Raw genomic sequence first — 24,028 nt, forward strand, 5'->3', positions numbered from 1 at the left:
AACCTCGAGCACCCTCTCAATTACCTCCTCGCAGTAGTACAAATAAGAGATGCAATATACATAGCGAGGACCGATGTCTCAAATGGTTCTTTGCAACTCTAAGCAATGGGTGTAAAGCGACAATAAAATGGTTGGCTCACATTGCACGCGGGCCTCAATACAACATCATGTAAAGTGGTATTGAATGGCTAACAGCTTAACTTTTCCAGGAATAGAAAGCTGATTTCCTCTTCTGAGTCAGGACACTCTGTTAACGGAAGGATGGTCAGCCATTTCTATGATGACAAGGGCATATGCGCCTGCGCCACCATCGGAGCGTTTGGAGCAGAAATAGACCTGCAGCTAGCTATGCGGGGGCATTGTATAGAAATGCACTACTTCTAGATGTTATATGCCTCTTCAGTGTCAATACAGTCTATGTTATGTTTCAGTCTGTCGATGCTGTGTCTCCACCAACGATTCAATGCCGTCGGAGCCTGAGGTCACCTGTGCGTGTATGTATATTGGCCTCTTTCTATTTCTAGCAATTAGAAAAATGCTAATAAAGCTGCAAATAGCAACACCATCACTCAATCATAAGCGCCTCTATCTATCAGTTTAGTCTAGTCTAGTCGCCGCATCTATTTTCGAAGCTGACCCTGAACATCTCATGTCACGGATCAAAGGCTAGGTAAGTAATCTCGTGTGAAAATTTTGGGGTGGAAGCTAAGGCTCATAGTTTCGTCGTTATACATTGTTGAATCTACTGGTGACCCTCCTTGCTAACTGGAAATGCATGGTCAAGGCATCTGTGGATCCAGTGGCTCAGATCTTACTCTCTTACAGGGCCAAGGAAAGCAGTCGCGAATGTTGCTCTGTTGCAGAGGCGAAGAAGTGTTGATGTTACTCCATTAGTCTTGTAGCCCAGCGAGCATTGACCTACACCAATTTTGCCGCTCTCTCTAATCACATAGATCACAGAACAGGGACTCTATTCAACCGCTGTTTCTAGTTAGTATTGTACCTAGAGTTTATTCTTATCTATAGCTCCCGCATGAACCTTTGGCTGTAACCTAAGCGAGAGTTCTCTCCACCATGGGTATGTCCTGGGAGCATTTCTGAATAATGTCGCGCCAAAATCTGGCTTGCGCTTATTGAAAAATGATGACTTGAACTCCAAATGATCCCTGAAGTAATATTAGCATACAATCGCAAGTGACGGTCGACCAGTAACTCCTAGAAATAACACATTTCGAAGGGAACGATTGGGATACTTGCCTTCCAGCAAACATGTCGTAAAGCAGGGGGCTGTCCACTAAATGAGCCTCTTCGGCAGAGCCTTCGTTTCTCCAAATGAGCTGTTTGTTCAGGTACGCCGCCAGTGGGCTCACATTGCTAATGATGTCTTCGGCAAGTGCAATAGCACGCGGTAGCACCTCTTCCGGGGTGTCGACGAGTTCAGCAAACACTCCGTTGAGTACTTGAGCATGAGCGGGATACCGCTTTCCAGTGGTTAGGAGATACGTTGCATTACTATATCCCACCATGCGGGGCAAGAAGAACGAGCTGCAAGACTCCATTGTGAGACCAATGCGGGCAAAGGGGAAGCCAAATTCTGCTCCAGTACGAGGCGCGACTCTATGAATACCGTTCTTCAGCCTCTAATTCAACTCTCTCTGACTATGTCTTTCCTCTTCTAGTCTTCGATCAACTTACCTGATGGCCGCTGCCAGGGTAGCCGTCATGCCAATACCCACTGCAAGGCCATTATAAGCGACGATAACGGGCTTACTGCAGTTGAACATTGCCAACGCCAGAGTACCGCCAGGGTCTCTCATCTCGCCAACCGGCTCATTCTGCAACTTGCTTGTGTCCATGCTGAGGTCAATGCCCGCACTGAAAGCCTTGCCAGCGCCAGTCACAATGACTGCCTTGACGCGATCGTCAACAGTGACGGTTTCAAACAGTTTAATGAGGGCAATGATCATGCTACCCGTTATCGCATTGAGCTTCTTGGGGCGGTTCAGAGTGGCGATGAGAATGGGCGTCACTCCTGGCGCAGCTTCTGGGTAGTTGCTGACTTTGATCTCGGCCTCGGCGGAGGTGGCGTAGCTTTGAGGAATCTCCACGGCTGTTGCCATTGCTAATTCAAGACACTGGAATGAATTGAACAGAATAGAGCAGAATCAGAATCTCTGCTCCCATCTTTATAGAGTGTTGCATCCGAGGTCCGCCGCAATGGAATGAACATGTCATCATTCCCCGGAGCGGTAAACGCGAGGTAATTGGTGATGAGACTGGAGCGAATCAAATGTGATGGCCTTCGGGCGTGTATCGTCACTAAAAATGCGGGGTTTGTTAGAAGTAATCCTCCCCGGCGAAAGCGACCGTGTTTTCTTTCTGCTCTCTATTTAGTATTCGCGTCGCCTGGTTTATGTGAAACCCCCATCTCGCAATAGCTTACAGGGTACTATGTGATCAAATTGTCTTTTTTAGAGGGTTTGGCCCCTATTCAAAGTTGCTACAGTAAATTTTCCTATAAGACTGGAGAGCTAGAGACAGTGAAACTGGCCAATTCTTCGTGAACGTCTCACCCGCGGGCTGAGAGCAAGATTAGCTGATCATAGAGCCGACCGTGATACAAACCCCGAGTTTGCAGTCACCCTGACTAACCCACTAATCTGCCAGGTAGGATTCGAGTTTCCAAGTATACACATGAATCGCATGTGACTTTGCGATAGTGGTCAATGACGCTGCTTGCTTGCAATCCGTACTACCCGGCGAGTCACCAGCACAAAAGCAGGCAATGCAGGCATTGGCATAATGACAGCCCTGTAGCAGACGGCATTGGGGCAAAAAGAAGCAGCCCTCAAATAATTGCCACTCAAGATTTGAAAAGCATCTTCTATGAGCTTGTGTCTCGGGTTACAATATAGTACTAGCCCACATCGGCATCTTGGCACTGAGCTGGCAGGGGAGCGCATAGTAGTACTCAGTATAGAGTCTTGCGTACGGAGTGCACCCTGGTTTTAACACACGATAGCATTTTGAATGCGTAGTCAGTGGGGCGTTCTCAACACAGCCTCCACGCGCGGAGGAACTCCTCGCGCCCGATTTATCGCGGGCACGAGCATATAAATTTCCGTTTTGCAGGATAAATGTATTAGTACTCATCCCGGCCCCCACTTTTACCCTTCTCACAGAAATGCAACGTTGTCTGTTGCTAATTATGGGCGTAGTCGATATTTCAATAGGTCGATTGATATTTGCTAACATAATAGTGATTGTTGTGAACGTCAGTAGGGGACATGTTGCAAAGTTGGTCTAGTTAGCAGCTGGATAGCTCTGTTGAGTCACCCAGGTGGCGACTGGCCGAAGTCAACCATTAGTATGCGAATGCCTCTATCATTTGATCGCCGAACCAACGTTTGATGCAGTTGCTACCAAATTGTTACGGTATTGATGATGCTATGTTGTCAAAGATGCCGGTGCCTATTGAGTCGGCTGCCTCACAACTGGGCAAGAGAGAACCCTTCGGAGCCCCCGGCGCGGCAGGCCGCCCAATACTTAGCTGCCCATAGTCGCATTACATAAGGCCCCGTCCATAGGCCGTAGACCCATCAATAACTAGGCGTTTATGCCTCAGCCATCCCGTGATGCATCGGAACTTTTTAAACTGGAGGCAGGAGATGCGGGCACAGGAGTTCCGGCCAGCAGAGCGCCAGCGATGCACAGACTCTCAATCAAGTGCTTCTTTACCAATAATTCCTGCTTGCCCGACCCAAGTTGCGGACTACTTACCGTACAATCCCCGCCCGAGCGCTTCACTTGAAACTAAAGAGGCGGCTATCGTCAGTGGTCCCCAATCAGACCCAGTTCGCCGACAGAAGTTACCCAGGGGCCATCTGAGGCCCGAAAAAGGCGGCGAAAGAAGTAAAAAATGGGCTCCGAGAGTCAGAACTGGGTGTTTAACGTGTCGGTAAGTTTGTCTCAGCTGGCCAACGGCTATCGCAAAACTCGCAGCAAAGGTGAGCCTGGGCTAATCGAGGTGTCAAGAAATCGCCGTGTGAAGTGTGACGAGACTCAACCAGCCTGCAAGAAGTGTAAGTTTTAGCTGGCAATCACCAAAAATGCTTCGGGGCTTTTTCTTCTTTCGCAACGATTCCAAGCCTACGTGCCGACGTGGCACATGTTCTAACAATTCCAAGGCACGCTGTCAAGCAGAGATTGCCTTTGGGCAACACCACGGCACCAAACTCTCACATTTCCCCCCAGGCCCTCGATGCTAGGAGCAGACATCAGAAATCAGCCATCATTCTCTGTCAGTCCAAGTCAAATCAAGTGGCGTGATCATGAGGTGCGGCTCTTCCACTACTTCCGGTCTGAAGTGGCGCCGCAGCTCACAGGCCTATTTGACCAGGAGTTCTGGAGAGATGGTTTGCTTCGAGGCACGCAGTCACAGCCCATACTATGGTATGCCTGCAATGCCATTGCCGCCACACACCTTCTGGGACGGACTGGGTACGACTACACACAGCCGCGTCCCGAACACCAGACCTCGGATGCGCTGTCGCTACAGCCATACTACCAATATCAAGCTGCGCTTCAGAGCATGAGAGATCTTGTGTCTCTCCCGTTTGTCACTGATACTACGAAAATTAACATCATAGTGGCGAGTCAGCTCTTCATTGTCTTGGCGATGCTTCGTGGTGATAACATGGAGATGATGGCGCATTACCAAAACACGTGTATGCTGGTTGGACTTTGGAAAACCTGGGCACAAACTAGGATACATCGGCGTCTCGATAAACACAGCATACAGGCTGCTGACTCTGTAGTCTATGCGTGCTTCAGGGCCGATAGTCTTTTCCTGTTTATGGAGCCGCCGAGCTACAAGTACCACTCATATTGGGAGGGCTGCACGCTTCGGCTACGAGATGATCCATTCATATCTCTGACGGAAGCTTACTTCGAACTGGAACCAATATGGAACAACGTTGTCAAGGTCACGATGCATCCGGGATGCGAGAGTCCAGATTTCATCAAGGATGGCCGTGAATTCACGCAACAGCTTATCGAACACTACAAAGAACGTATTCTCAAATGGGAGCGGAAACTCGCTTATCTGAGGATGCGATCCTGCAAAAGTCAGGACCAGTCGAAGTTTGCAGTTCTTGATCTCCGCGCAGCATCGATCAAGATACTGTTAGATGCATATGTTCTTGAGGTGTCTAACATCTGTTGGGACGCTTCCACAGCCGCCTTTGGCAAGCTGCTTGACGATGCAAAGCATCTGATTCAGCTGCGCTATGGCGCTGCAGAGGGAACCGAAATACCATCAGTAGCTGCAGCGTTTGGCGCCACACCCGGTCTCGCTGGACGGGTCATGACTTTCTCGCCCATGACAAATGAGACACTCTATCTCGTCGCGCGACTGTGCCGTCACCCTATCCTGCGCCGCAGAGCGTGCGCGTTGCTGGCGCATGACTATCATCTGCTACCCTCAGTGCATACCCTCATGTACATGCATCTTGCCGATGCACAGATCCGTCTCGAGGAAGACGTGTGGCGAACAACCACAGAATCTCGGCCCGATGCAACCAACGTCAGTCTTGCAGAATGCAATTGCCGTCGCAAACACAGCTTCGTATGCGATTGCCACCGTATATATCAGACTTCGGTTGACGAAATGACGACTACCGGTGCTGTGCTGCATCTGCGAACGACTGACGAGTACATCCACGATCGCCCATGGCGGACCTTTCGACTTCATTTCAACTTGCATGAGAAGGAGCTCACTAGTCTAGCGAGTGTATAAAGCCGCGGCTTACAGTACTACCGTAGTCTCTCTTACGAAGTGGATATACGTCCATTCACAGTGGTTCTATCGAGCCGCCAGCGTGCGTCATACCGCGTCCATTTGTAATTCAAAATATTTATTTCCGGCCAGCGGCCGAATTTAAAGAATCAAAGGGACTGGCCAGATTTTCATTTTTATTTTTTTTTTGACTATCTGATATGAAAAGTCGTCATCTAGCATTGACTAGCTCTGGTGGATTGCATAGCCTTGTATGCTCAACACTGTCTGCACATGCGCAAGTGCAAGGCTAGAATCCGTTTGCCGTGCGAGAAGCTGGGCCATCTTCATAATGTTTTTAATCTGCCGGCCGTTCAGATCAAGTGAGCTTAGCACAGCAAGCGCGCTCTCGTCAATGTCTGTTGTTTTGCCACTCGCGTTTTGTCCTTCACTGCATGCTAAGAAAGTTTTCCAGATTGAGAGTCGAGCACTCGTGTCAAGGCTTGGGTACTCTAGAGTGAGGTGGATGCGACTCTGGAAAGCAGTATCCATGTTGTTGATGCGGTTTGTCGTGAGGAACAATATGCCTTCATAGTATTCCAAAGTCCGGAGAAATATGGAAACGATGCGGTTTCGCTCCAGGTCGGCGGCGCTTCGCTCCTCAAGAAAGACGTCGCACTCGTCAAGCAGCAGCACGGCATTCCAGTTACTAACCATGCTCATGAGCTTGTTTAGATTCTCATCGACAGTGTCGGATGAGCTTCCGAGGTCACCAGCGCTCATCGTGTACAGTGGAACTCGCATTTTCTCGGCGACGACTTCGGCGGTTAGAGTTTTGCCAATACCTGGTCCGCCGGAAAGCAGCATGATGATCCCCTGACCCTTGCCCTTGATAACGTCGTCAAATGAATCTTTATGCTTGACTTGACTTTCGGCAAAAGCAAGAATCAACTTTTTTCGTTGTTCCGACAGCACAAGCGAGTCAAATGCGCCCTCATGGAACTCGATTTCCTCCACGCCGTCTACAAAGAACTGCATCCAGCGTTTGTTCTTAAGAGCGTAGCCTCTCACCATCGGCGACGTCAGTAGGACGTGGTAGTTGTTGAGAGGAGGCATTTCATAGTCGAGTTGGCTTTGATCCGCCTCGTGAATGATCTCCAAGTATAGGAGATAATTCGGGTTTGCGTCCTCCCATCGTGAAGCGTCGACAACGATGCGGCAGTCAACCCTCTCCCGGCTGAGGGTTTTTTGGTCCGGAGAGTACACTGCCACTCCTTTATAGGCCTTATATCGAAATCCTTGAAGGGATTCCCAGCGGCGTCCGCGTCGACGCAAGTCTGTTTCGATGGAGGCCCGGTTGGGGTGGTGTTCCAATGGATAGCAGCTAAGATTGGAAAACGGCTTCGTACCCAGGAATTGTGAAATTCCTGTCGTCTTCTCAGCCCATCCTACCCTTACGCCGTCCCAGTCAACATAGGAGCAACTGATGGAGTACATCGGGCCACAATTGGTTTCGACATATTTCCCGCTATTGAATCTGGCGGCAACTGTGTGACCATGCAGCTGTGTCAAGATGGTGCACCCTGGCGTGAAAAGCAGCCAGCAATGTTCAAAATCAGTGACTTTGTTCTTGAGGAAATCTTTCCTCAGCTGCACTGTGGCACCCAGCTCGTCGCTGAGGATTGTATGAAGTAGCCGTAAATGTTCACGGCTCGCAGCGTCACGGTCCTCATCAATGACCGCCTCTTCCAACTCTTCCCATCGATGCACGAAGCACTCAAATGGCGCAAAAAACTTGAGTCGTGTAACATCTGTAGTGATTCCAGGATAATCCTGCAGAATATCTCCCAAGGCATTCTTGAGCAGAGGAGATTGGATAATCAGGCTGTCGATGACCAGGGGTTTGCTAGAACTAGCTCGCTTAGGTTTCTCTATAATAGCTTTATCAGCATCTGAAACAAATTTTGTCAATCTTGGGGTTTTTACGTACTCTTACGGACGATAATTGCGTACTTTTGCGTCGTCTCGTTCTCCGCTGCTTCTTCGAGGTCAGTTGGCGGTTTATCCGACCAGGATCGGTTTCCGTCCGCGTCAAATTTGGCAAATAAATCTTTGGTATCAGCTACCATGCCAACCATGATTTTTTCGGTTTTTTGTGACTCGATCTCGGACTTCTGCGATCCATCGCTCAAGGTCGCGTCTGCGCCGGCGTTGAACGCAGCATCGGTCGCGGGCTCGTTATCATGGCTGGTCAGTGTCATGGTGGGGAAGGTTTTGAGACGTTCTCGGCAATAACAGATTGTTTAAAGCGGAAATGCAAAAGATAGAGGGCTGGATGGAAGATCGCCCGATTAAATAGCTTCAGAGACCAGGGCAAATCTGGCCCTATATGGCGACTCGATAGCTACCTATTGTTGCCTAATAGGCAAGTAGGTAGTTGCTTCGCCACTGCTCAGTGCCTGAACGCAACCCACATTTACATACTCGCAAGGCACCCTCTGCGTTAATAACCCCTGCAGCACCGAGGCCCAGTGCTGCATTACTGAGAGAGGGCGGTCTGGCACCAGCAACCCTTGTTCGTATATCCGAAGCGTTCCAGGTGGGTTGATAAGTAGTACAGTAGTCAATTTTGCGCAGTTCTAGATACCATTGGTGATGATCTAAACATTCTCTCGTTAGTCTAAACATACTGGAAGACTGTGTATTCCATGAGACTCGCAGTTTGTCTAAAATCCATGCTGCGTCAGATATTTTTCTAGTTCCAGAAATCTGGAGGATGCTAACCGTGGCAGTGCTCTCGTCAGTCCGCCTCGTACAAGTGCTAAAGGCGGATCAGGCTCGTTCATTGACCGCAGCCTGATCGTAGCTGGTGGCTCTTCATGGCAACGGACACACCTTGCGAGTAATGTAATATTGGCAAGTTTCTTCTACTTGATTTCGTTTCATTTTTCATTTTCATCACTGCAATATTGAGCGTCGCAACATTCAACATCGCTAACCCGACATGGCGCGCTACCCCTACCGAGCTCTGGATCTTCCTCACGAGACACGCATCCTACACATCCAGCCTGGCAAGTTTGAGGATGAGATCGTGTGCTCACTGGTGCATATGTCTCTCAAGGGAGGTTCCAGTCCATACGAGGCGTTGAGCTATTGCTGGGGGAGAAGCACCAACGTCGAATTTATCCCACCCGACGACGCCATTGTCGGCTACGCCTTTGGCTCCGAGGATGGGCAGAGTGGCCAAATTCCTTTCCGGGACATGCTAGATCATCCTGAGCTGCACCGCACCTATGTCAATTTCGGCGGTCGCTTGCCGCCCGGCAACATCCTTTGCGATGGTGTTTCGGTAGAGGTTGGTGGTGAGCTGCTCAGGGCCATACAGCGTATTCGGCGGGAGGCAGAGGTGCTACGTATCTGGATTGACGCGCTATGCATTGACCAAGAAAATATAGAAGAGCGGAATGAGCATGTTATGATGATGGGACGTGTCTATGCAGGCGCGTCGCATGTACGAATATGGCTTGGTGAAGATACTGGCATCGACGGGCAGGGGCTTCTTGTTTTGGAGGGAATCGTAAACATCGCAGAATCAATCGGCGAGGCACAGTTCCGTAATTTAGGGAACTTTGAGATCAGGAAGCGTCTTCTCACGGACCCCAGAACGACGGAACTTGACTGGGAATCACTACATCAGTTTTTCGATCGTGCCTGGGTTTGTTTGCCCACATTGTCGCAGAGATTTTGGCCGTCACCAATGTGCTAATATTGACCTCAGTTTCATCGTATTTGGGTCCTGCAAGAAGCCGCCAACGCCTCTCGGGCAACTGTTCATGTCGGCTCTTGGACTGTTGATTGGGACTGGCTCGCAAAGGCTGTGTATTTTGCCAAGGCATTCAAAATGGACATGGTTCTAAAAAGCTTCGCGTTGAAGTCGCTTGGGGTCATGCAGTGGCTGCGCAATGACCAGACCGAGTCGAATGAGCCAATCGCTATACCTCTTCTGGATCTTCTGGAGGAGACTAGAGTTTTCGAGAGCACCTTACCCGCTGACAAGATTTACGCTGTCTTGTCTCTTGCCGATCAAACTGTCGATGCGCCAGTTGACTACGCGATGGGTGCTGAGGAGAGTTTTACCCAGCTAGCCGTTCAATTTCTAGAGGAAAAGCAGTCTTTGGATATTCTCAGTCATTGCATGCTTCCTGCCATGCCATCAAAACTGAAGCTGCCGTCATGGGTTCCAGACTGGACGGTGCATGGATGGGTAGAGCCACTTCGGTCTCGCGCATTGAAAGCAACTGCTGCCGGCACCAGCAAATCCCGCATGAGAATAAGCAAGGACCGAAGTCAGCTGTTCATCTGGGGCAAGGTCCTCGGCAGCATCGAAGCAATCGAAAGCACCAAAACTATTACACATCTAGCCAATACGCCGAAAGGCTTGGCTGGACCAAAATTTGGCATCCGAAAACTGGATCTGGAGCAAGATGAGGCAGTTAGTCTCCCACACAACATGACTTTGCAAGAGAGAAACTTGAGCAGGCGGTCGTACCATAGGGAAGAGGCTAGAGCCACTCTCTACGATATTTATAGGGTGGCGTCGCCAACTGGCACTCCTTCGCAAAAAGTCAGAGAGTCACTGGCTCGTGCCTTTGCATGCAACAGAACTCGAGATGGGTCGGATCTTGGAGCCGACTTTATGCTAGGTTTCGACCTTCATAGTATGGTAGCCTCCTCGAACGACACGTTTGAAGCAGTTTCCCGTTGGATGATTCAAGAGGCCACGGGTGCCAGCGAGACATCTCGGGTCGGGCGCGCATTTGGCAAGAGGATGATGAAAGCATTCGAGGAATGGACAGGCTCGCATGAAAAATGGTGCTTCAACAGGCGGTTCATCAGAACGACCGATAGTCTTGGTTGGGCCGTCAATGGTGCCAAGGTCGGTGATGTTGTCGCTCTGTTGTATGGAGGCAGCTATCCATTCGTGCTGCGCGAGCAGGAACAGGGCAAATTCACAATAGTGGGCGATTGCTATCTCGACCGATATATGGAAGGCCAAGGCCTAGACCCGCCATATGTAGAGCAGGAATTCGTCATAATTTAGCTTTGAATGTATAATTGGTTTGCTTTGCTTTCTTTTTCTCTATTGTAGTCTTTTCCATACATGTAGTCCCACAGATTTTTCCAGCATTGCTTATAAGCCTCCCCGTAGAGCAAATCTCTACAGGAAGCACAAGTTCATGCCCAGTACAAGATGTAAGTTCTGTGATGGTAATTTTGAGGCTGAAAATATGGGAATCTGGTACCGCAGTTGAGTGACTTCGGGACCTTCTTTCCAAGTTGAAGGTTGCTGTACTAGAATCCAGAGACGGGCTCAGACGGGTTCGCATTTACCCATGATCGCTGAATGGTCGGCCAATATTCTTCGGGGTGCATGCGCATGTGTCCGACATGACCACTTCCATAGAACTCTTTGATGTCGACGGCATACCCCAGCTGTTCGGATTCAAGTGCATGATTCTCGATGTCCCTGTAGTCGATCAAATCATCGTCCTTGCTGTATATGTAGAGTCTGCGGGCGCGTTTTGTGGCAAAGGCCTCTTGATGGGCCGCGATGCGACTCCATGCGCCAGCATGCTGTCGTCGCCGCACCCACAGGAAGAGAGTATTGAGCAGCAGGAAGAACGCCCAGATAGACTGAGTGGCGACAAACGGCCAAGGGAACCACTTTGCAGTACCAAGTGCCATAGCGCGTGACCACCGCTTCAAATTCGCCCAGGTAAGATTGGTCCCCCCAGGAGTTGAATCCATCACGAAAAGGGTATGCGGCATCGGACTTTTGAACCTTTCCACGTAGGCATCGAGCGTGGCTGCAAAGTTAATAGCACCCGTGTTGGACATGGCATGAACCAGAATACGGCTGTCGCCCTGCACTACACCAGTACTCTCACTGGCGTTGGGCGATCCAAACAGATAATTGACCACTGGCGTCATGTGTTCGCGTCTCTGCTTGCGACTGGTGAACATGGCCTTCGCGATAGGCGACAAAACCACCACCTGCTTTGCGCCCGGAAACATTGCGCGGTAGCCATCGGCATATTTGGCAACGTGCTGCGGCAGACAGTCGCCCCAACCGTAGATGGCAACAATGTCCGGGTGGTTCTTGGTAGCAGTCACAGCTTCCAGGTCTCCATCTCGCACGAAGACTTGGTCCGAGAGGCTATCAAAGCCTTGAATCGATGGTGGCTTCCTGGGCATGGCAGGCCGAATTAAAGAAACGCGCTGAGCCAAGATATATTTTTGGTGAAAGAAGTAAGCACGGATGAAGAAGAGCCAAATGACAAGTCCATGGCGAAGTTTTGCGACTGAGCGACGGTTCGTTATCCCTTTTCGCGACCGGACTTTGATGACGAGTTTCAAGCCATTGGCTCTGTCGAATCCAGTAGGCTGGTATGCCCAACAAGCCAACAATTTTTTTTATTCCGGGGCTCATCGCGGCGATTATGCCCAACTTGTATGTGGTATCCGGGAGACCCATTTCTCAACGTGGCATAGTGCCGCCTAGCAATTAGTTAACACTGGCAGTGAGCAGTGAGCACACGCAACACGGAAGTCGCCATGATCAACAGCGCGGGATACTCAAAGCAACGCACATCAGTAAGTACTATCTAGTTCCTTGTTGAACACTGGGTATTGGTCCCAACTTACCTCCGCTATGTAGACAACGTAAGTAGAGAAAGACAATGCTGAATTGTCCTCTGTCAAACGTGGCGAGCGCTTAGACTCAATCTCGCATGAGAAGAAAATGTGGCATTGATTCCAACTCACTGCCTAATTACAAAGATTACAAAGACAAAACGGTCCTGTTCCATCTCGTCATAGCTCGAGGTCAAGCATACATCTCAGTGCACCTGTCGCCAGTCTCCACTGTCCCGCACGCCGGCATTAGAGGGAGAAATAGGCTGTTTGGCTGTGAACCAGGATTCCTTTGAACCGTTGATTTGGATCATAAGTGGCTCGGCGCACGACAGTACTAAGTACAAGGCTGGTTGACTACACGGGTTGCGGGTCCTGGTGAGGCGAGAGAGACGTGCAACAGCAACGCAATCGGAGGCGAGGCAGTTCGCGCTGCCGCTCGTAAAGGCTCCTGCGCTGGAACGAGAAATCAACTCGCTGGCCTCCTGTAGGCAATAAATAACGCGTATAATAATACTTCCGTATTCGAGGCCGATATGATGTGAAGTGGTGTAATATGATGCTAAAGACGCAACTCTCTCCGCGTCGCTTATTCCCAGCACGAGATCGGATCTACCCTCATAAGAGAGTTTGACCAAACAAAGCCAGCCGTCCTCTCCGTCACCTACTTACAACAACGTCATATATGTATTTGCCACAGACTTACCCGACCCACGAAAATACCATCGGTCATTTTTTTCACGGGCGCCTGGCTTGCGTAGTACAAGGGGAGGCTCACGCCGATAAAGACAAAGAAGCGCAGGGCATCGAAAAAAGGGTCTGCGTTGGTATCCTATTGCCGTCACGCGTGCATTATTGACTGCCTGACTCGATCGGATTCGGAGCCTCTACGATCGGAGCGGGCAGCATTGATGGAACCGGCCCCCGTGGGCTGGCTTTGTTGCCCCGCATCCCCTCACCTGAACGGCAACCGCCAGAAGCTCCGAGGTAAAAGTGTAAATGGAGGGGACCACTGCCGAAGGCGACGCCGGAACTGGATTTCGATCTGCGTATAATAATACTAGGCCAAAAACGCTTGCCCAGCCCCTTCCACCACGGGTCACCCTCGAACCTCATCTCATCCCCCACATCTTGCTACACACGCTTTCTTGTCATCTTCATAATCATCTTCTTCTTTCGCCCGGCGTCACTGTTGCAGCTTCACAATGTCCGGGGTACTGTACGCGCTCGAGCACTCGCCCATCGCCAAAGCGCTGGGTGCCGTCGTCAACCTGAGCTTGAATCCCATCGTCTCCGGTGCCCTGCTGGCCTTCCTCCTCCGCGCCCCCGAGCATGTCGTAGCCGAGACGTTGCAGCGCGCCTCTCTCCCGCCAGACTATGACTTGACCGTGGCCAAGACGGTGCTCAAGTTCCTCCTCGGTATAGGACTCACTCGTACCGTGAATCGCAAGCTCAGCGACATGGCCGCCAACTCGTGGCGCTGGGGACCGGCGCCCGGCTGGGACTGGCCAAAGGAGGTTGCCGTCGTGACGGGTGGCTGCAGCGGCATCGGCCTGGCCATTGTCCAGAAGCTGCGCACCAAGGGAATTCGCGTCGCCGTCCTCGACATCCAGCCTTTGCCCAAGGAGCTCAGCCGCGACCCTGCAGGCATCAAATACTACAAGTGCGATGTCACGTCGTCCGCGTCCGTGGCCGAGGTCGCCGCCGAGATCCGCCGCGATCTCGGCAACCCGACTATCCTCGTCAACAACGCCGGCATCGCGGTGCCGACCAACATCCTCGACATCTCCGAAAAGGCCTTGCAAAAAATCTTTTCCATCAATACCATGTGTCACTGGATCACCTGTCAGCAGTTTCTGCCGTCCATGATCAAGGCTGACAAGGGCCATGTCGTGACCATTGCCTCTGTCGCCTCCTTCGTCAGCCTTCCCGGCCACGCAGATTATGGCGCGACCAAGGCATCTGCGCTGGCCTTCCATGAGGCCCTGCGCACCGAGCTGCGCCACGCGTACAATGCCCCCAACGTGCTTGCGACTGTCGTGCACCCCAACTTTGTCGCAACGCCCCTGCTTACTGATTTCGAGAATCACCTCAAGGATGGCGGTGTCCGGATGCTGACGCCCGAGCAAGTTGCCAACGATACCACAGAACGCATCTTTGCGCGCAAGGGCGGCCAAGTCGTCATCCCCAAGTCGTCCGCCGGCACCTCCGCTCTACGCGGCTGGCCCACCTGGATTCAGGTCCTCATTCACGATGTGCTTGGCGCCCAGACTGCAAAGATGAACGCTGCCAAGAAAGCTTCCAGCAAGTAGCCTGTTCTGTCCATCAGAGCGTATCAAGTCCAAAGTCCACCTGTCCAAGGAGAGGAAAGCGAAGAAAAATGTCACTACTCCATCTACTGGTAGTTCGGCGTCGGAGTACAACCCGGTGCAGAGGACAAGATGGGGAGCAACTAATTGGGTAGTTCTACCGCGCCAGCGGCGCTGCGCGCAAGTATCTCGTGTAATCAATTGGCTCTTGCAATTTCAAATAGCGTCTAAAGTCTAAACAAAAGAAGCTGAAACCTATAAAAGAGAATAACAGACATGGCTCGGTGCAACAACTCCTCGTGATCATCGGTTTCATCGTAGACTACAGCGTAGAAATCCACTGGCAATGCAGGCAGCCCAGAACTTTACACGAGTCCGCTACAAACGTGTGGCATATGATGTGTTTGAGCACACCAAAAGTAGGTAGCGTCGAAGCAATGACCTTCGACAGGGGAAGCCGGGGCTGACCAGTATCACGCCAATTGTTGTCGATCGCCCGAATTGGAATAGCGATCCAGGCCCCTTATTATTAGTATTAGGTGTCGATGCCCACGTTGTATCCCGAAAAAAAAGTTTTGACAAATTCTTGCCTTCGGCCACTGTGTGTTTTTTTTTTCACCAGTCGAAACTACCCCAATAGTGCGCAGAATAGTTCGCGGATGCTTTGCCCACGTTTGAGGTGTCGTAATGACCAAGTGCGGCCATGCGCTCCGTCTCGCCCTGTTCTCAGCGTTGAACCGTCAACTCCCATCCTATACAGCACAGCTCCATCCATGTTCCTTACCCTCCATCGGTGTCGACGACAAATAGAACCCTCTCCGCCAGGAATATTACCATACTTTGCGCACCATTACCTGAGCACCGGATAATATTCCATGCCCACCATCCAAAATGACCTGCCGATGGCCATGGCCATGGCTGGTCTAGCTGGGGTGTCGTGGTACATTGGCGCGGAGATCAACGTCTCGTTATTTCTCCTCTTCAAGCGAAGACAAGGCTTGTACTTTTGGGCGTGTGCAATTGCGTCCTGGGGTGTCATCTTGCAGCCATTGTTCATGTTGCTCGCAGACTTTGGTGTATGGAAAGATGCAGTCCCATCTCTCATCATGATTTATTTAACCTGGTTCATCATGGTCATTCCTCAGAGCTGGGTTCTGTATTCGCGATTACATTTGCTCATGCGGACCACAAAACTGCTGCGAAAAATCAAATACATCCTTATTTTTAACTCGATCGTCTTCGCGTTGCCGACCATGGTCATCGGCACTCTAGCCGTGAGTACAGGCAGGCTCCCATACCATCGAACTGTACGAGAAACCACTGACACGGACTCTCTATAGCAAGCCACCAGAGTCAACCCAAATCTTCAGTCCTTCAATCTAAAATGGGACCGAATTCAGCTCATTGTCTACTTCATCCAAGAAACAGCACTAAGCATGCTGTACATCTTCCAGACACACAAACATCTGAAGGACATCCTGCCCCTCCAGCAGCACTTTTGGTCGCTTTCATCATCAACAAAAGCTTCTTCATCGTCGGATGAGCGACTCTCGGTTCTGCGCCACCTTGCCTATGCCAACGTTCTCATCATTGCCCTCGACATTACCCTGCTCGGAATTCAGTGCGCCGATCTTTTCTACTTGCAGGCTTCTCTGAAGCCATGCGTCTATGGCATCAAACTCAAGATTGAATTTGCTATTCTTAACCGCTTGATATCTATCGTTCAACGCCAGCAACCAAGTCAGCAAGGCATGCACCTAGGGAGTGAGTCAGCCCACATAGACTCTGATGGCACGATTCCATATCACGATAGAGACATGTGACACAGAAAACAAACTCTGAACAAGTCCTGCAACCAGAAGCTTATTGGAGTATCGGCGTCATGCTTAATGCGGCTGCAACGCACGGCATGCGAGGGCTCACGACATCATGCTTAATAACTTTCAAGAAGTAGTATGAGAAAAATGGAGGAATTAGAGGGCGTCTTGCTAACTAGGCTACCGAGGAAATGGGCGCTGGCTCAGTGTCAGTCGAGTCGAGTGTGATGATGCAGAGCCGGTCCGCTACCATTGTACCTCCAAATTATTCATTAGCAAAATCGGGAAATTCGGTGGGAATTCGGGCCTCGCCAGTTATTCGTGATCAGCCTGTTGCCCTGTGCTCTTAAAAGGACTTTGTCTGAACTCTTGGACAAGCGATGATGATGCTGGAGCGGTGTCTGCTGTTCGGCCCACGGGGCCGCAACTGCGACCTCGACAGAGGATGTACGGGCATCACGCACTGCTAGAGCTGAGCAAATAGCTTCAAAAAAAGCCCAGAGAAGCCTCTCGTCCAATTCAAATTGATGCCAAGATATGTCAGTTTTTTTTTTTTTTTTTTTTTTTTTTGACGTCGTGATCGACTTGGAGCTAATCACAGCCAGGGTGTCCCTATTGGGAACCAAAGAGCCAGCGAACTGTTCTGTATGTGGTTGCCAGTGCGGTCGGTTATAGAACGCTCTGTTGTAATCGGCGCGATAAACTGGACAATGAAGGGCTGTTCATTGCAGGGAGTGATGCTTACAATTGCAACGTATTTTCAAGCCGCGTTTAGCATGGCAAACAGAGTGCAGCAATGGCCTCTACATCAGGTACTTGTCTCGAGTTCGTTGCTCTCAGAAAGGGTCGGGTCGGGGCGGCGGCGCCGTAATCAACATTCGTCCGAGCTCACTCACATACTGATATGGATAAACTGTGACGGGTAGAAAGGATACGCTGGTCCGCGATTGGTCGTTGTTCTTCCGCTGATGAGCCGTTGTAAACGCCATCGGTCGTTGGTTTTGAAAGTGCCGAGGTGGGCACTTTAGTGGCGAGCTGCTGTATTGGGAAGGTCGACAGTTGCAGGGCGGAAATCCGGCATCGTGTTTCAGAGCTAGTGAGATGGACGGTTTGGTTCCCTGCCCCTGATATTAAATTCCCAGCTCGTTCTTCCTATCAAAAAAGGATCTGCAGTGCGCTACTGCCTCCCCGAGTTCGGATGGCGAGCGCCTTTGCCGACCTACCACGCGCGTCGATATGTGTCAAGTAATTGACACAGCGTTCTCACCAGAACAAAACTACGCTGTTGTTCACACATGTGTAATAGCTATGACCAACATACGAGTCATCACAGTGTTTCGATCTAACAGGTCTGCCGGAAAACTTGCCGTAAGAGGAAGTCACAAATTGAATTGAGCGGCAGTCATCTTACCGACTTATCGCGGCGACGTGTATGACCAACATCAGTACATTACGCTCTATCCACAATTGGAATCCGAAAAAGGCCTCGAATCAAGGACATATAAAATGCTGGCGGACTCGCAGCAGCTATGAAAGACGTCCAGCAACATCTCAGATCCCTTCCTACAAACTATTCACTCCTCTCAGTTCCAGCTTGACCAAGGCAATCAACAATCGCAATGATGTACAAAAATTTGATTCTTTCTCTCGCCAGTATCGGAAGCGTTCTCGCCGCCCCGAGCAGCAGCAGCAACCTTGCCCAGTCTGTTCCCGTTCACCAGAAGCACAGGCGCGACGAAACCTCCCGTAATTGGTCCGGTGCGATTCAGAAGACATCTGCGGGAAGCTGGAATTTTGTTCAAGGAACAGTCGTTATTCCTACCCTCAACGACTCTGACCACCCCAGAGGTTCGGCCGACATATGGGTCGGCATTGACGGCAGCAGCTGTCACTCTGCTATCCTGCAAACAGGGATTGTCGCTTATGGGGACGGCTCGTTCTGGGTTTGGACAGAGTGGTGGAAGTACACCATGCAGGACTATGAGACGAAGCTCAAGGTGTCTGGTGGCGACACAGTGCGCATGACCGTCCACGCTACATCCAGGACTTCTGGAACCACTTCCATCGAAAATCTTACAACCGGCAAGTCTGTGTCTCACACATTCACCAGCGAGACAGCCTATCCCCTCTGCGAAAGTGATGCGGAGTGGATTGTCGAAGATTTCTCAGTCAACGATATCCCTGTTCCTCTCGTCAACTGGGGTACCATCGAATTCACTGATACCGTCGCCAAGGGTGTCAATGGAGAAGTGACGGCTGCTGGGGCTGAAAAGACGGACATCGAGATTGATGGCAGCATGGTCACCAGAACTGACATTGATAGCAATGGAAAAGTCTCTGTTGCATATATCGGAAACTAGTGCGCGCATTTCTGCTACGCATCTGGATAACTCCATGTCCAAGAGACTGCGTGTCGGGTGGCTACGAGGGTTGAGAAATGTTCATTGGGAAATACTGCGACTTTGCCTGTATATGGGTTGATTGGCATGGCCGCTAAAAGGTTTGTAATTATTCTACTTTTAGACATGCAAGCTCAGGAGATTGATTGGGTTAGAAGGGGAAGGTCCAGAAAACAAGTCTTTACCTAATATAGTTATGCTCAGTAAACACGCGCGGCTCTTATATTCAAATTTTGAGTCATCTTTCAGATGGTAGTCAACCCTTCTTATCAAAATGTGTTTAAACAAAAGACTTGAACAAAGCCGGCCGGTTAGCCCACCTGTCTCTTGACTGGCCAAAACCATGGCTTAGGCCAAGTTACAACACAACCATGCGCTGCGCCTAGACAGGGCGGAATGCCACAGTTCTTGGGACGGTGTAGACTCGTGACACTCTAGCGGCAGGCGACATGTCATGCTGCCACAGGTGTGGCTGCTTGGCTTCTGCTCGGCACATTGCAAAATGGCAGCGACGAGTTTTTGCCAAGATGGGCTGAATGAGTGGCTTCTCCGTTCTAGGCTGCGTACTCTCTTTGGTGAAGAATGGGAGGTGCTGTCAGAATTCTACATTTACAATGTCTTTGAACCACATCAATGTCGAGAGAAAGTCTGGTAACCTGGAGATTGGATTCGACATGGCCCCGCTGATCGCCTCGTGTACAATGACTGCGAGATCCCTGGTGAATGGCGTTAGTGACGCAGGCCTATCAGCTGATCCCTTTTTCCAACTGAAGCGACTCTCGGAAACCGGAGGCATCTCAGACAAGATCCTTCGCGGCTTCTTTATCGGTCTCGCCATTGGCTTTCCCGTTGCGCTGGCTTTTTGCTGCTGGTACCCGTGTCTCCTGCGCTACAGGCGCCGCCAACGGCGTCGCGCCAGACAGAACGCAGCCCCCGAGGATTCTGTCACAGCACGAGCGTGACCCAATGGCTAGCTGCCCCTTGCCATGACAGCGAGCCCGCCGAGGGAGGGGGGGAGTTGACGGATGCAATAGATGGAATAGCCAGACTCTGGAGCACAAACCGTTGGCCCAGGGCGGACTTGTGCTATTCATAGCCGTGACCCCAGGCCCGCCCAAGGCGCACAACCTTTCGTCAACAGCGTGGCGCAGCATGTGCCCGGCGGCGGCGGCGGCTTAGGCGGTCGCGCCACAAGAGTCGTCATGTCGCATTACAGCATCAGCATCTTAGTTTTCTGTCCCATCGCATCGGCGACCCTGTCCTTTCATGACCTGACAGCCGCCTTGTTGCAACTCTCTCGTCGCCTCACGACCGCCATCCGTTTCCATTCCGAATAGACAAGGGCCGACCGCAAACCTTTGCGACACAACAACCATCGGCCATGCTAGACGACAGCCTCCCCACGTTTCGATTCCAGCCCTCTTCCGACAACCCGCTACACACTCTCCTCTACTTTACGCACAACGGTTCCGAGCCGACTGCAGAGTACCTGCTGAAACGTCCCGCCGCGAGCCAGGCCAAGAATCAGTACGCATTAGGTCTCGTCGACGTGCACTATGCCTCGGTCATCTACGGCGAGGTGCTGATCCGGCCGCAGTGGACGCAGCCGTCGCTGTCGGCGGCCGAGCTGCGCGCTCAGGGCGGGGTGGCTACCGTCGTGCCCGTGACGCCCGACGTGCTGCCCGTCTCGCTCTACAATCCTGATCAGACCGTCCCGCTCAAGCTGCAAAAGAGCAGCTTCAAGTCGGACTCGTGGGAGTTTGAGATTCCCGAGCAGACCTTCAAGGCCCCGAGCACTTCGCAGATTGACCAGGAGAGCTCATCGGCAGGTCTTTCCGAGCTCACCCCCAAAGTGCTGTTCCGGTGGAAAAGGGACTCGAGGCTGAGCAAGGACATGACTTGCTACATGACAGGGCGGAGCTTCGGCGGCAAGAAAAGCAAGGAGCCAGACATCACCGTCGCCATGTACCACGCGTCCAAACACGAGAGTACCGTGGCCATATACGAGCCCAACATGGCCCGCGTCGAAGTCGAGGACCGCAAGGGTTTGGAGGTGGTGTTGCTTCTCAGCGCCGAGGTCATTCGCGACCTGTACCTCATGCCCAAGCACAACCCCTTCAACACATCTGGCGCCCCCGTGCCCGTGGGGTCGGCCGAGACGCAGGCAGAACCAACACCGTCAGCAGCGCAAGTGGCGTACGCGTCGGGTGCTCTCGGCGGGCCCCAATCACCAACCTCCGGAGCCCGGCCCGGAACGTCATCGCCGCCGGGTCGTGACCCTCAGCAGCAGGCGGCCATTGATGCCGAGACAAAACGTCTGCAAGCCATGGTAGCGGAGGAGGAGCGCAAGTCGCGCGACCGCGACCGCCGCGACCAGGAGGAGCAGCGGCGCATCCAGGCCATGCTGGAGCGCGAAGAGGCGGACCGCCGGAGGCGCAAGCAGGCCGAGATTGACGAGGAGACGGAGCGCCTGCGGAAACAGTACGGGCTGCCGGCCGACACGCCCTCGCTGCCCCCGCGCCCGGGGCCGCCGCCGACGACCGGTGGCCAGTGGTTTGCCGGCCCGTCCGGGCAAGCGGTGCCCCCGCGCCCGAGCAGCACAGGAGCCCCGGGAAGCAGCTATTCTCTGCCGTCGCAGCAGGCGCAGCAGCAGCACGGCCGGGCGTACAAGTTTGGCACCGCGCTCGGGTCGCTGTTGCACGGTAAAGACGACAAGAAAGACGGCAAGGAGCATAATGTGAATAAGAAGCGCAGTGTACACTTTTAGGATAAATGAAGGATACGTGTTACGAATAAACTGCGGCGCAAGACGTGACTTGGATTCGAGAATACTCGAGACGTTTCTAGGGATGTCAAGAGCACACATGCATGGCAGAGGATGGTATTTGTGGTATGTCATCGTTGATCCAGGGCTGCACAGAAGTGAAGACTAAATCCAATACTCGTATTCGGTACTCTGCATGGCACACGTACCAAAGTGAGGAATGTGGTTTGAATAGTAAATATTATAGTAAGTATTGTAATATTATTAAGGGGTATATTTTCTCATTATTTTCCGAATCCATGTATTTCAACCGGGGAGGAAAACCAAAAAAAAACAGCGTTTATCCAAATTTCCCAATGAGCACATTCTGTGTTGCTTCCAAAAGATGTTGCGTGTTATCGTCAAGGCCATTATTTTCAAGCACGCCCACGCCAGCTCACGGCATATTTGCCAGAGGGGGCAAAAGGGGGTGTTTGCAGCCGTCTCCATGTATATATGTATGTATGCCGGGGTGCAGCAAGAGAGAGCAATACTCGCTGTTTTTGCCCTTAGAGGAGGCGAGAGTTGATGCTCATCTTGACAGCCGAGCGCAGCGGGTCGTGGTGCATCCTCTTCTTGTCCTTGTTGGGGCTCGGGGAGGCGGCGCGCGAAGGAGCGGCCGAGGGGGCCGCCGAGGTCGAGGCCGAAGTGGCGTCGACGACCGAGTTCTTGCGCGACGAGGCGGCGCTGTTGATGCGCTTGACCTCGCGGCGCTTCTCGGCCGACATGAGATAGGGAGCAATGTAGACGAGTTCGGAGGAGAACATTTTGTTGCTGGATGTGATTTTGTTTCTTAAACAAAAGAAAAAAGAAGAAGAAGATGAGGGCGATGAAGTTTTGGTTTGTAGTGTGTCAAGGGAGGCTTTCTTGTGCGCCGTGTAAGTGGTGATGGCTGATGATGAGTGGGAATGGGTTTGATGGATGAGGAGAACGACGGAGCTATATATACAAAACTCAACAGGAAGCGAGTTTCAAACATCATTAGTTTTTTTTTTTTAAAGCGTCATAGCTTTACACGAGCAGCATGAAAATTCTCTCCCTTTGCTGAGCGTACACTTATTCCGACTCTCACCGTGTTAAGCCGCGACTAGACACACCAACGGTGGCGGCGCTCGGTGCCGGGTGGATCCCGCCGGATCGTAAAAAAAAATTTAGGCAGGGGGAAGAAGAAAAATTATATTGAGTGTCAAACTAATCCACCTTTTTGGTCGCTTTTTCCCTCGGCCAGATGCCCTGTAGGCTGTAAACATGGAAACGTTGTTAGCCAGAGTCAGCCGAGAAAAAAAAGAAAAAAAAGAAAAAACTCTTTTCTTGTCCTGCAGGACTCGGCCGATGGGCCGCCCGGCTTTTGCGGCCCACTCACATCAACCACATGGTGGTGTGGACGCACAATGTGGCCATGAAGAAGTCTTGTTCTCAAACCAATTTCCCAACGATGATGGTGTTGCCATTCCACTCTATTATTGGTAGAGGGTGGTCGACGCAAATTCCAGCATGCGACGATGCGGTGATCCCGTTGGACCACGTTGACCAGTTCCCAAGGTTCGCTCTGCCCTTGCCCCCCCCCCCCCTTGACTTTGCATCGCATGCGAGAGAGCGGTGTCAACTCAGGTCTGCCTCGTGTGTTTTTCCTTTTCAACCCATGCATCACATCATTCTCTGTATTGGCCCCATCTTCTGCTTGCACGCGTCGGTCGGCCTGCTGCTACCATCTTGCCCTCACCTGCACCGTTTCGACGGACAACAAAAACAGCAGCAGCTGCTGCTGCTGCTGCAACAACAAGAACCAGCTGCCCAAACCATTGGGCTCTGATGTGGTTAGAGTCGACGTATGCTCACCCACGACCGAAAGGAAGAAGAAGAGGGTCTGTTGCTAATAATACGGCAAGGCGGGTGCCTGGAACCTCTGATCCAGGCTCGATCCCTTGGCCCTTGCACGCCTCAGCCCCCCCTGCTCTTCGCATCCCTGTCAACCTGCAGCTTCAGACGCTACCATCGAAAAATACTGGTATAATACACGGCTAGCGTGCATCGAAACAAATTTTCAGTACCCATCAGTGCCATCACGCGGCCAGGAGACGGCTTCAACTCGCATGTCGTGAACTCATACCAAGTGGATGCCAAGCGGGTCGAGCCGGTATGGCAAGCGTTGCCGTATGACTATTAGTACTCTGTACCTAACTACTAATTGATTAATCAACTACTTAGTTGGTAGCTAAAAGTTATTACTG

General features: G+C 51.5%; 11 protein-coding genes across 11 annotated transcripts; 7 read left to right on the forward strand and 4 right to left on the reverse strand.

Annotated features, from left to right (window-relative positions):
* Positions 1-1,130: 1,130 nt before the first annotated feature.
* V2A60_005910 (uncharacterized protein) lies at positions 1,131-2,120 on the reverse strand (the record flags this gene model as incomplete). The annotated part of the gene is made up of 3 exons (XM_083257208.1): positions 1,131-1,166; positions 1,254-1,617; positions 1,696-2,120. The coding sequence occupies 3 exons, from the start codon at positions 2,118-2,120 to the stop codon at positions 1,131-1,133; spliced, it is 825 nt and encodes a 274-aa protein (XP_083113334.1).
* A 2,141-nt stretch (positions 2,121-4,261) lies between these two features.
* On the forward strand, positions 4,262-5,797 carry V2A60_005911 (uncharacterized protein; the record flags this gene model as incomplete). Its single annotated transcript, XM_083257209.1, has 2 exons — positions 4,262-4,727; positions 4,818-5,797. The coding sequence occupies 2 exons, from the start codon at positions 4,262-4,264 to the stop codon at positions 5,795-5,797; spliced, it is 1,446 nt and encodes a 481-aa protein (XP_083113335.1).
* Positions 5,798-6,022: 225 nt separating this feature from the next.
* On the reverse strand, positions 6,023-8,037 carry V2A60_005912 (P-loop containing nucleoside triphosphate hydrolase protein; the record flags this gene model as incomplete). The annotated part of the gene is made up of 2 exons (XM_083257210.1): positions 6,023-7,707; positions 7,767-8,037. The coding sequence occupies 2 exons, from the start codon at positions 8,035-8,037 to the stop codon at positions 6,023-6,025; spliced, it is 1,956 nt and encodes a 651-aa protein (XP_083113336.1).
* A 743-nt stretch (positions 8,038-8,780) lies between these two features.
* Positions 8,781-10,877, forward strand: V2A60_005913 (HET domain-containing protein; the record flags this gene model as incomplete). The annotated part of the gene is made up of 2 exons (XM_083257211.1): positions 8,781-9,491; positions 9,555-10,877. The coding sequence occupies 2 exons, from the start codon at positions 8,781-8,783 to the stop codon at positions 10,875-10,877; spliced, it is 2,034 nt and encodes a 677-aa protein (XP_083113337.1).
* A 251-nt stretch (positions 10,878-11,128) lies between these two features.
* On the reverse strand, positions 11,129-12,031 carry V2A60_005914 (TMEM53 family protein; the record flags this gene model as incomplete). Its single annotated transcript, XM_083257212.1, has 1 exon — positions 11,129-12,031. One exon carries the CDS (start codon positions 12,029-12,031, stop codon positions 11,129-11,131), a length of 903 nt encoding a protein of 300 aa, XP_083113338.1.
* A 1,643-nt stretch (positions 12,032-13,674) lies between these two features.
* On the forward strand, positions 13,675-14,781 carry V2A60_005915 (uncharacterized protein; the record flags this gene model as incomplete). The annotated part of the gene is made up of 1 exon (XM_083257213.1): positions 13,675-14,781. The coding sequence occupies one exon, from the start codon at positions 13,675-13,677 to the stop codon at positions 14,779-14,781; it is 1,107 nt and encodes a 368-aa protein (XP_083113339.1).
* A 1,127-nt stretch (positions 14,782-15,908) lies between these two features.
* Positions 15,909-16,601, forward strand: V2A60_005916 (uncharacterized protein; the record flags this gene model as incomplete). The annotated part of the gene is made up of 2 exons (XM_083257214.1): positions 15,909-16,052; positions 16,119-16,601. The coding sequence occupies 2 exons, from the start codon at positions 15,909-15,911 to the stop codon at positions 16,599-16,601; spliced, it is 627 nt and encodes a 208-aa protein (XP_083113340.1).
* A 1,613-nt stretch (positions 16,602-18,214) lies between these two features.
* On the forward strand, positions 18,215-18,955 carry V2A60_005917 (A4/G1 family peptidase; the record flags this gene model as incomplete). The annotated part of the gene is made up of 1 exon (XM_083257215.1): positions 18,215-18,955. The coding sequence occupies one exon, from the start codon at positions 18,215-18,217 to the stop codon at positions 18,953-18,955; it is 741 nt and encodes a 246-aa protein (XP_083113341.1).
* Positions 18,956-19,608: 653 nt separating this feature from the next.
* On the forward strand, positions 19,609-19,956 carry V2A60_005918 (uncharacterized protein; the record flags this gene model as incomplete). Its single annotated transcript, XM_083257216.1, has 1 exon — positions 19,609-19,956. The coding sequence occupies one exon, from the start codon at positions 19,609-19,611 to the stop codon at positions 19,954-19,956; it is 348 nt and encodes a 115-aa protein (XP_083113342.1).
* Positions 19,957-20,375: 419 nt separating this feature from the next.
* On the forward strand, positions 20,376-21,761 carry V2A60_005919 (uncharacterized protein; the record flags this gene model as incomplete). Its single annotated transcript, XM_083257217.1, has 1 exon — positions 20,376-21,761. One exon carries the CDS (start codon positions 20,376-20,378, stop codon positions 21,759-21,761), a length of 1,386 nt encoding a protein of 461 aa, XP_083113343.1.
* Positions 21,762-22,306: 545 nt separating this feature from the next.
* V2A60_005920 (uncharacterized protein) lies at positions 22,307-22,564 on the reverse strand (the record flags this gene model as incomplete). The annotated part of the gene is made up of 1 exon (XM_083257218.1): positions 22,307-22,564. One exon carries the CDS (start codon positions 22,562-22,564, stop codon positions 22,307-22,309), a length of 258 nt encoding a protein of 85 aa, XP_083113344.1.
* Between the last annotated feature and the right edge of the window lie 1,464 nt (positions 22,565-24,028).

This window comes from Cordyceps javanica, chromosome 4, assembly GCF_051103115.1.
Source record: "Cordyceps javanica chromosome 4, complete sequence".
NCBI lineage: Eukaryota > Fungi > Ascomycota > Sordariomycetes > Hypocreales > Cordycipitaceae > Cordyceps > Cordyceps javanica.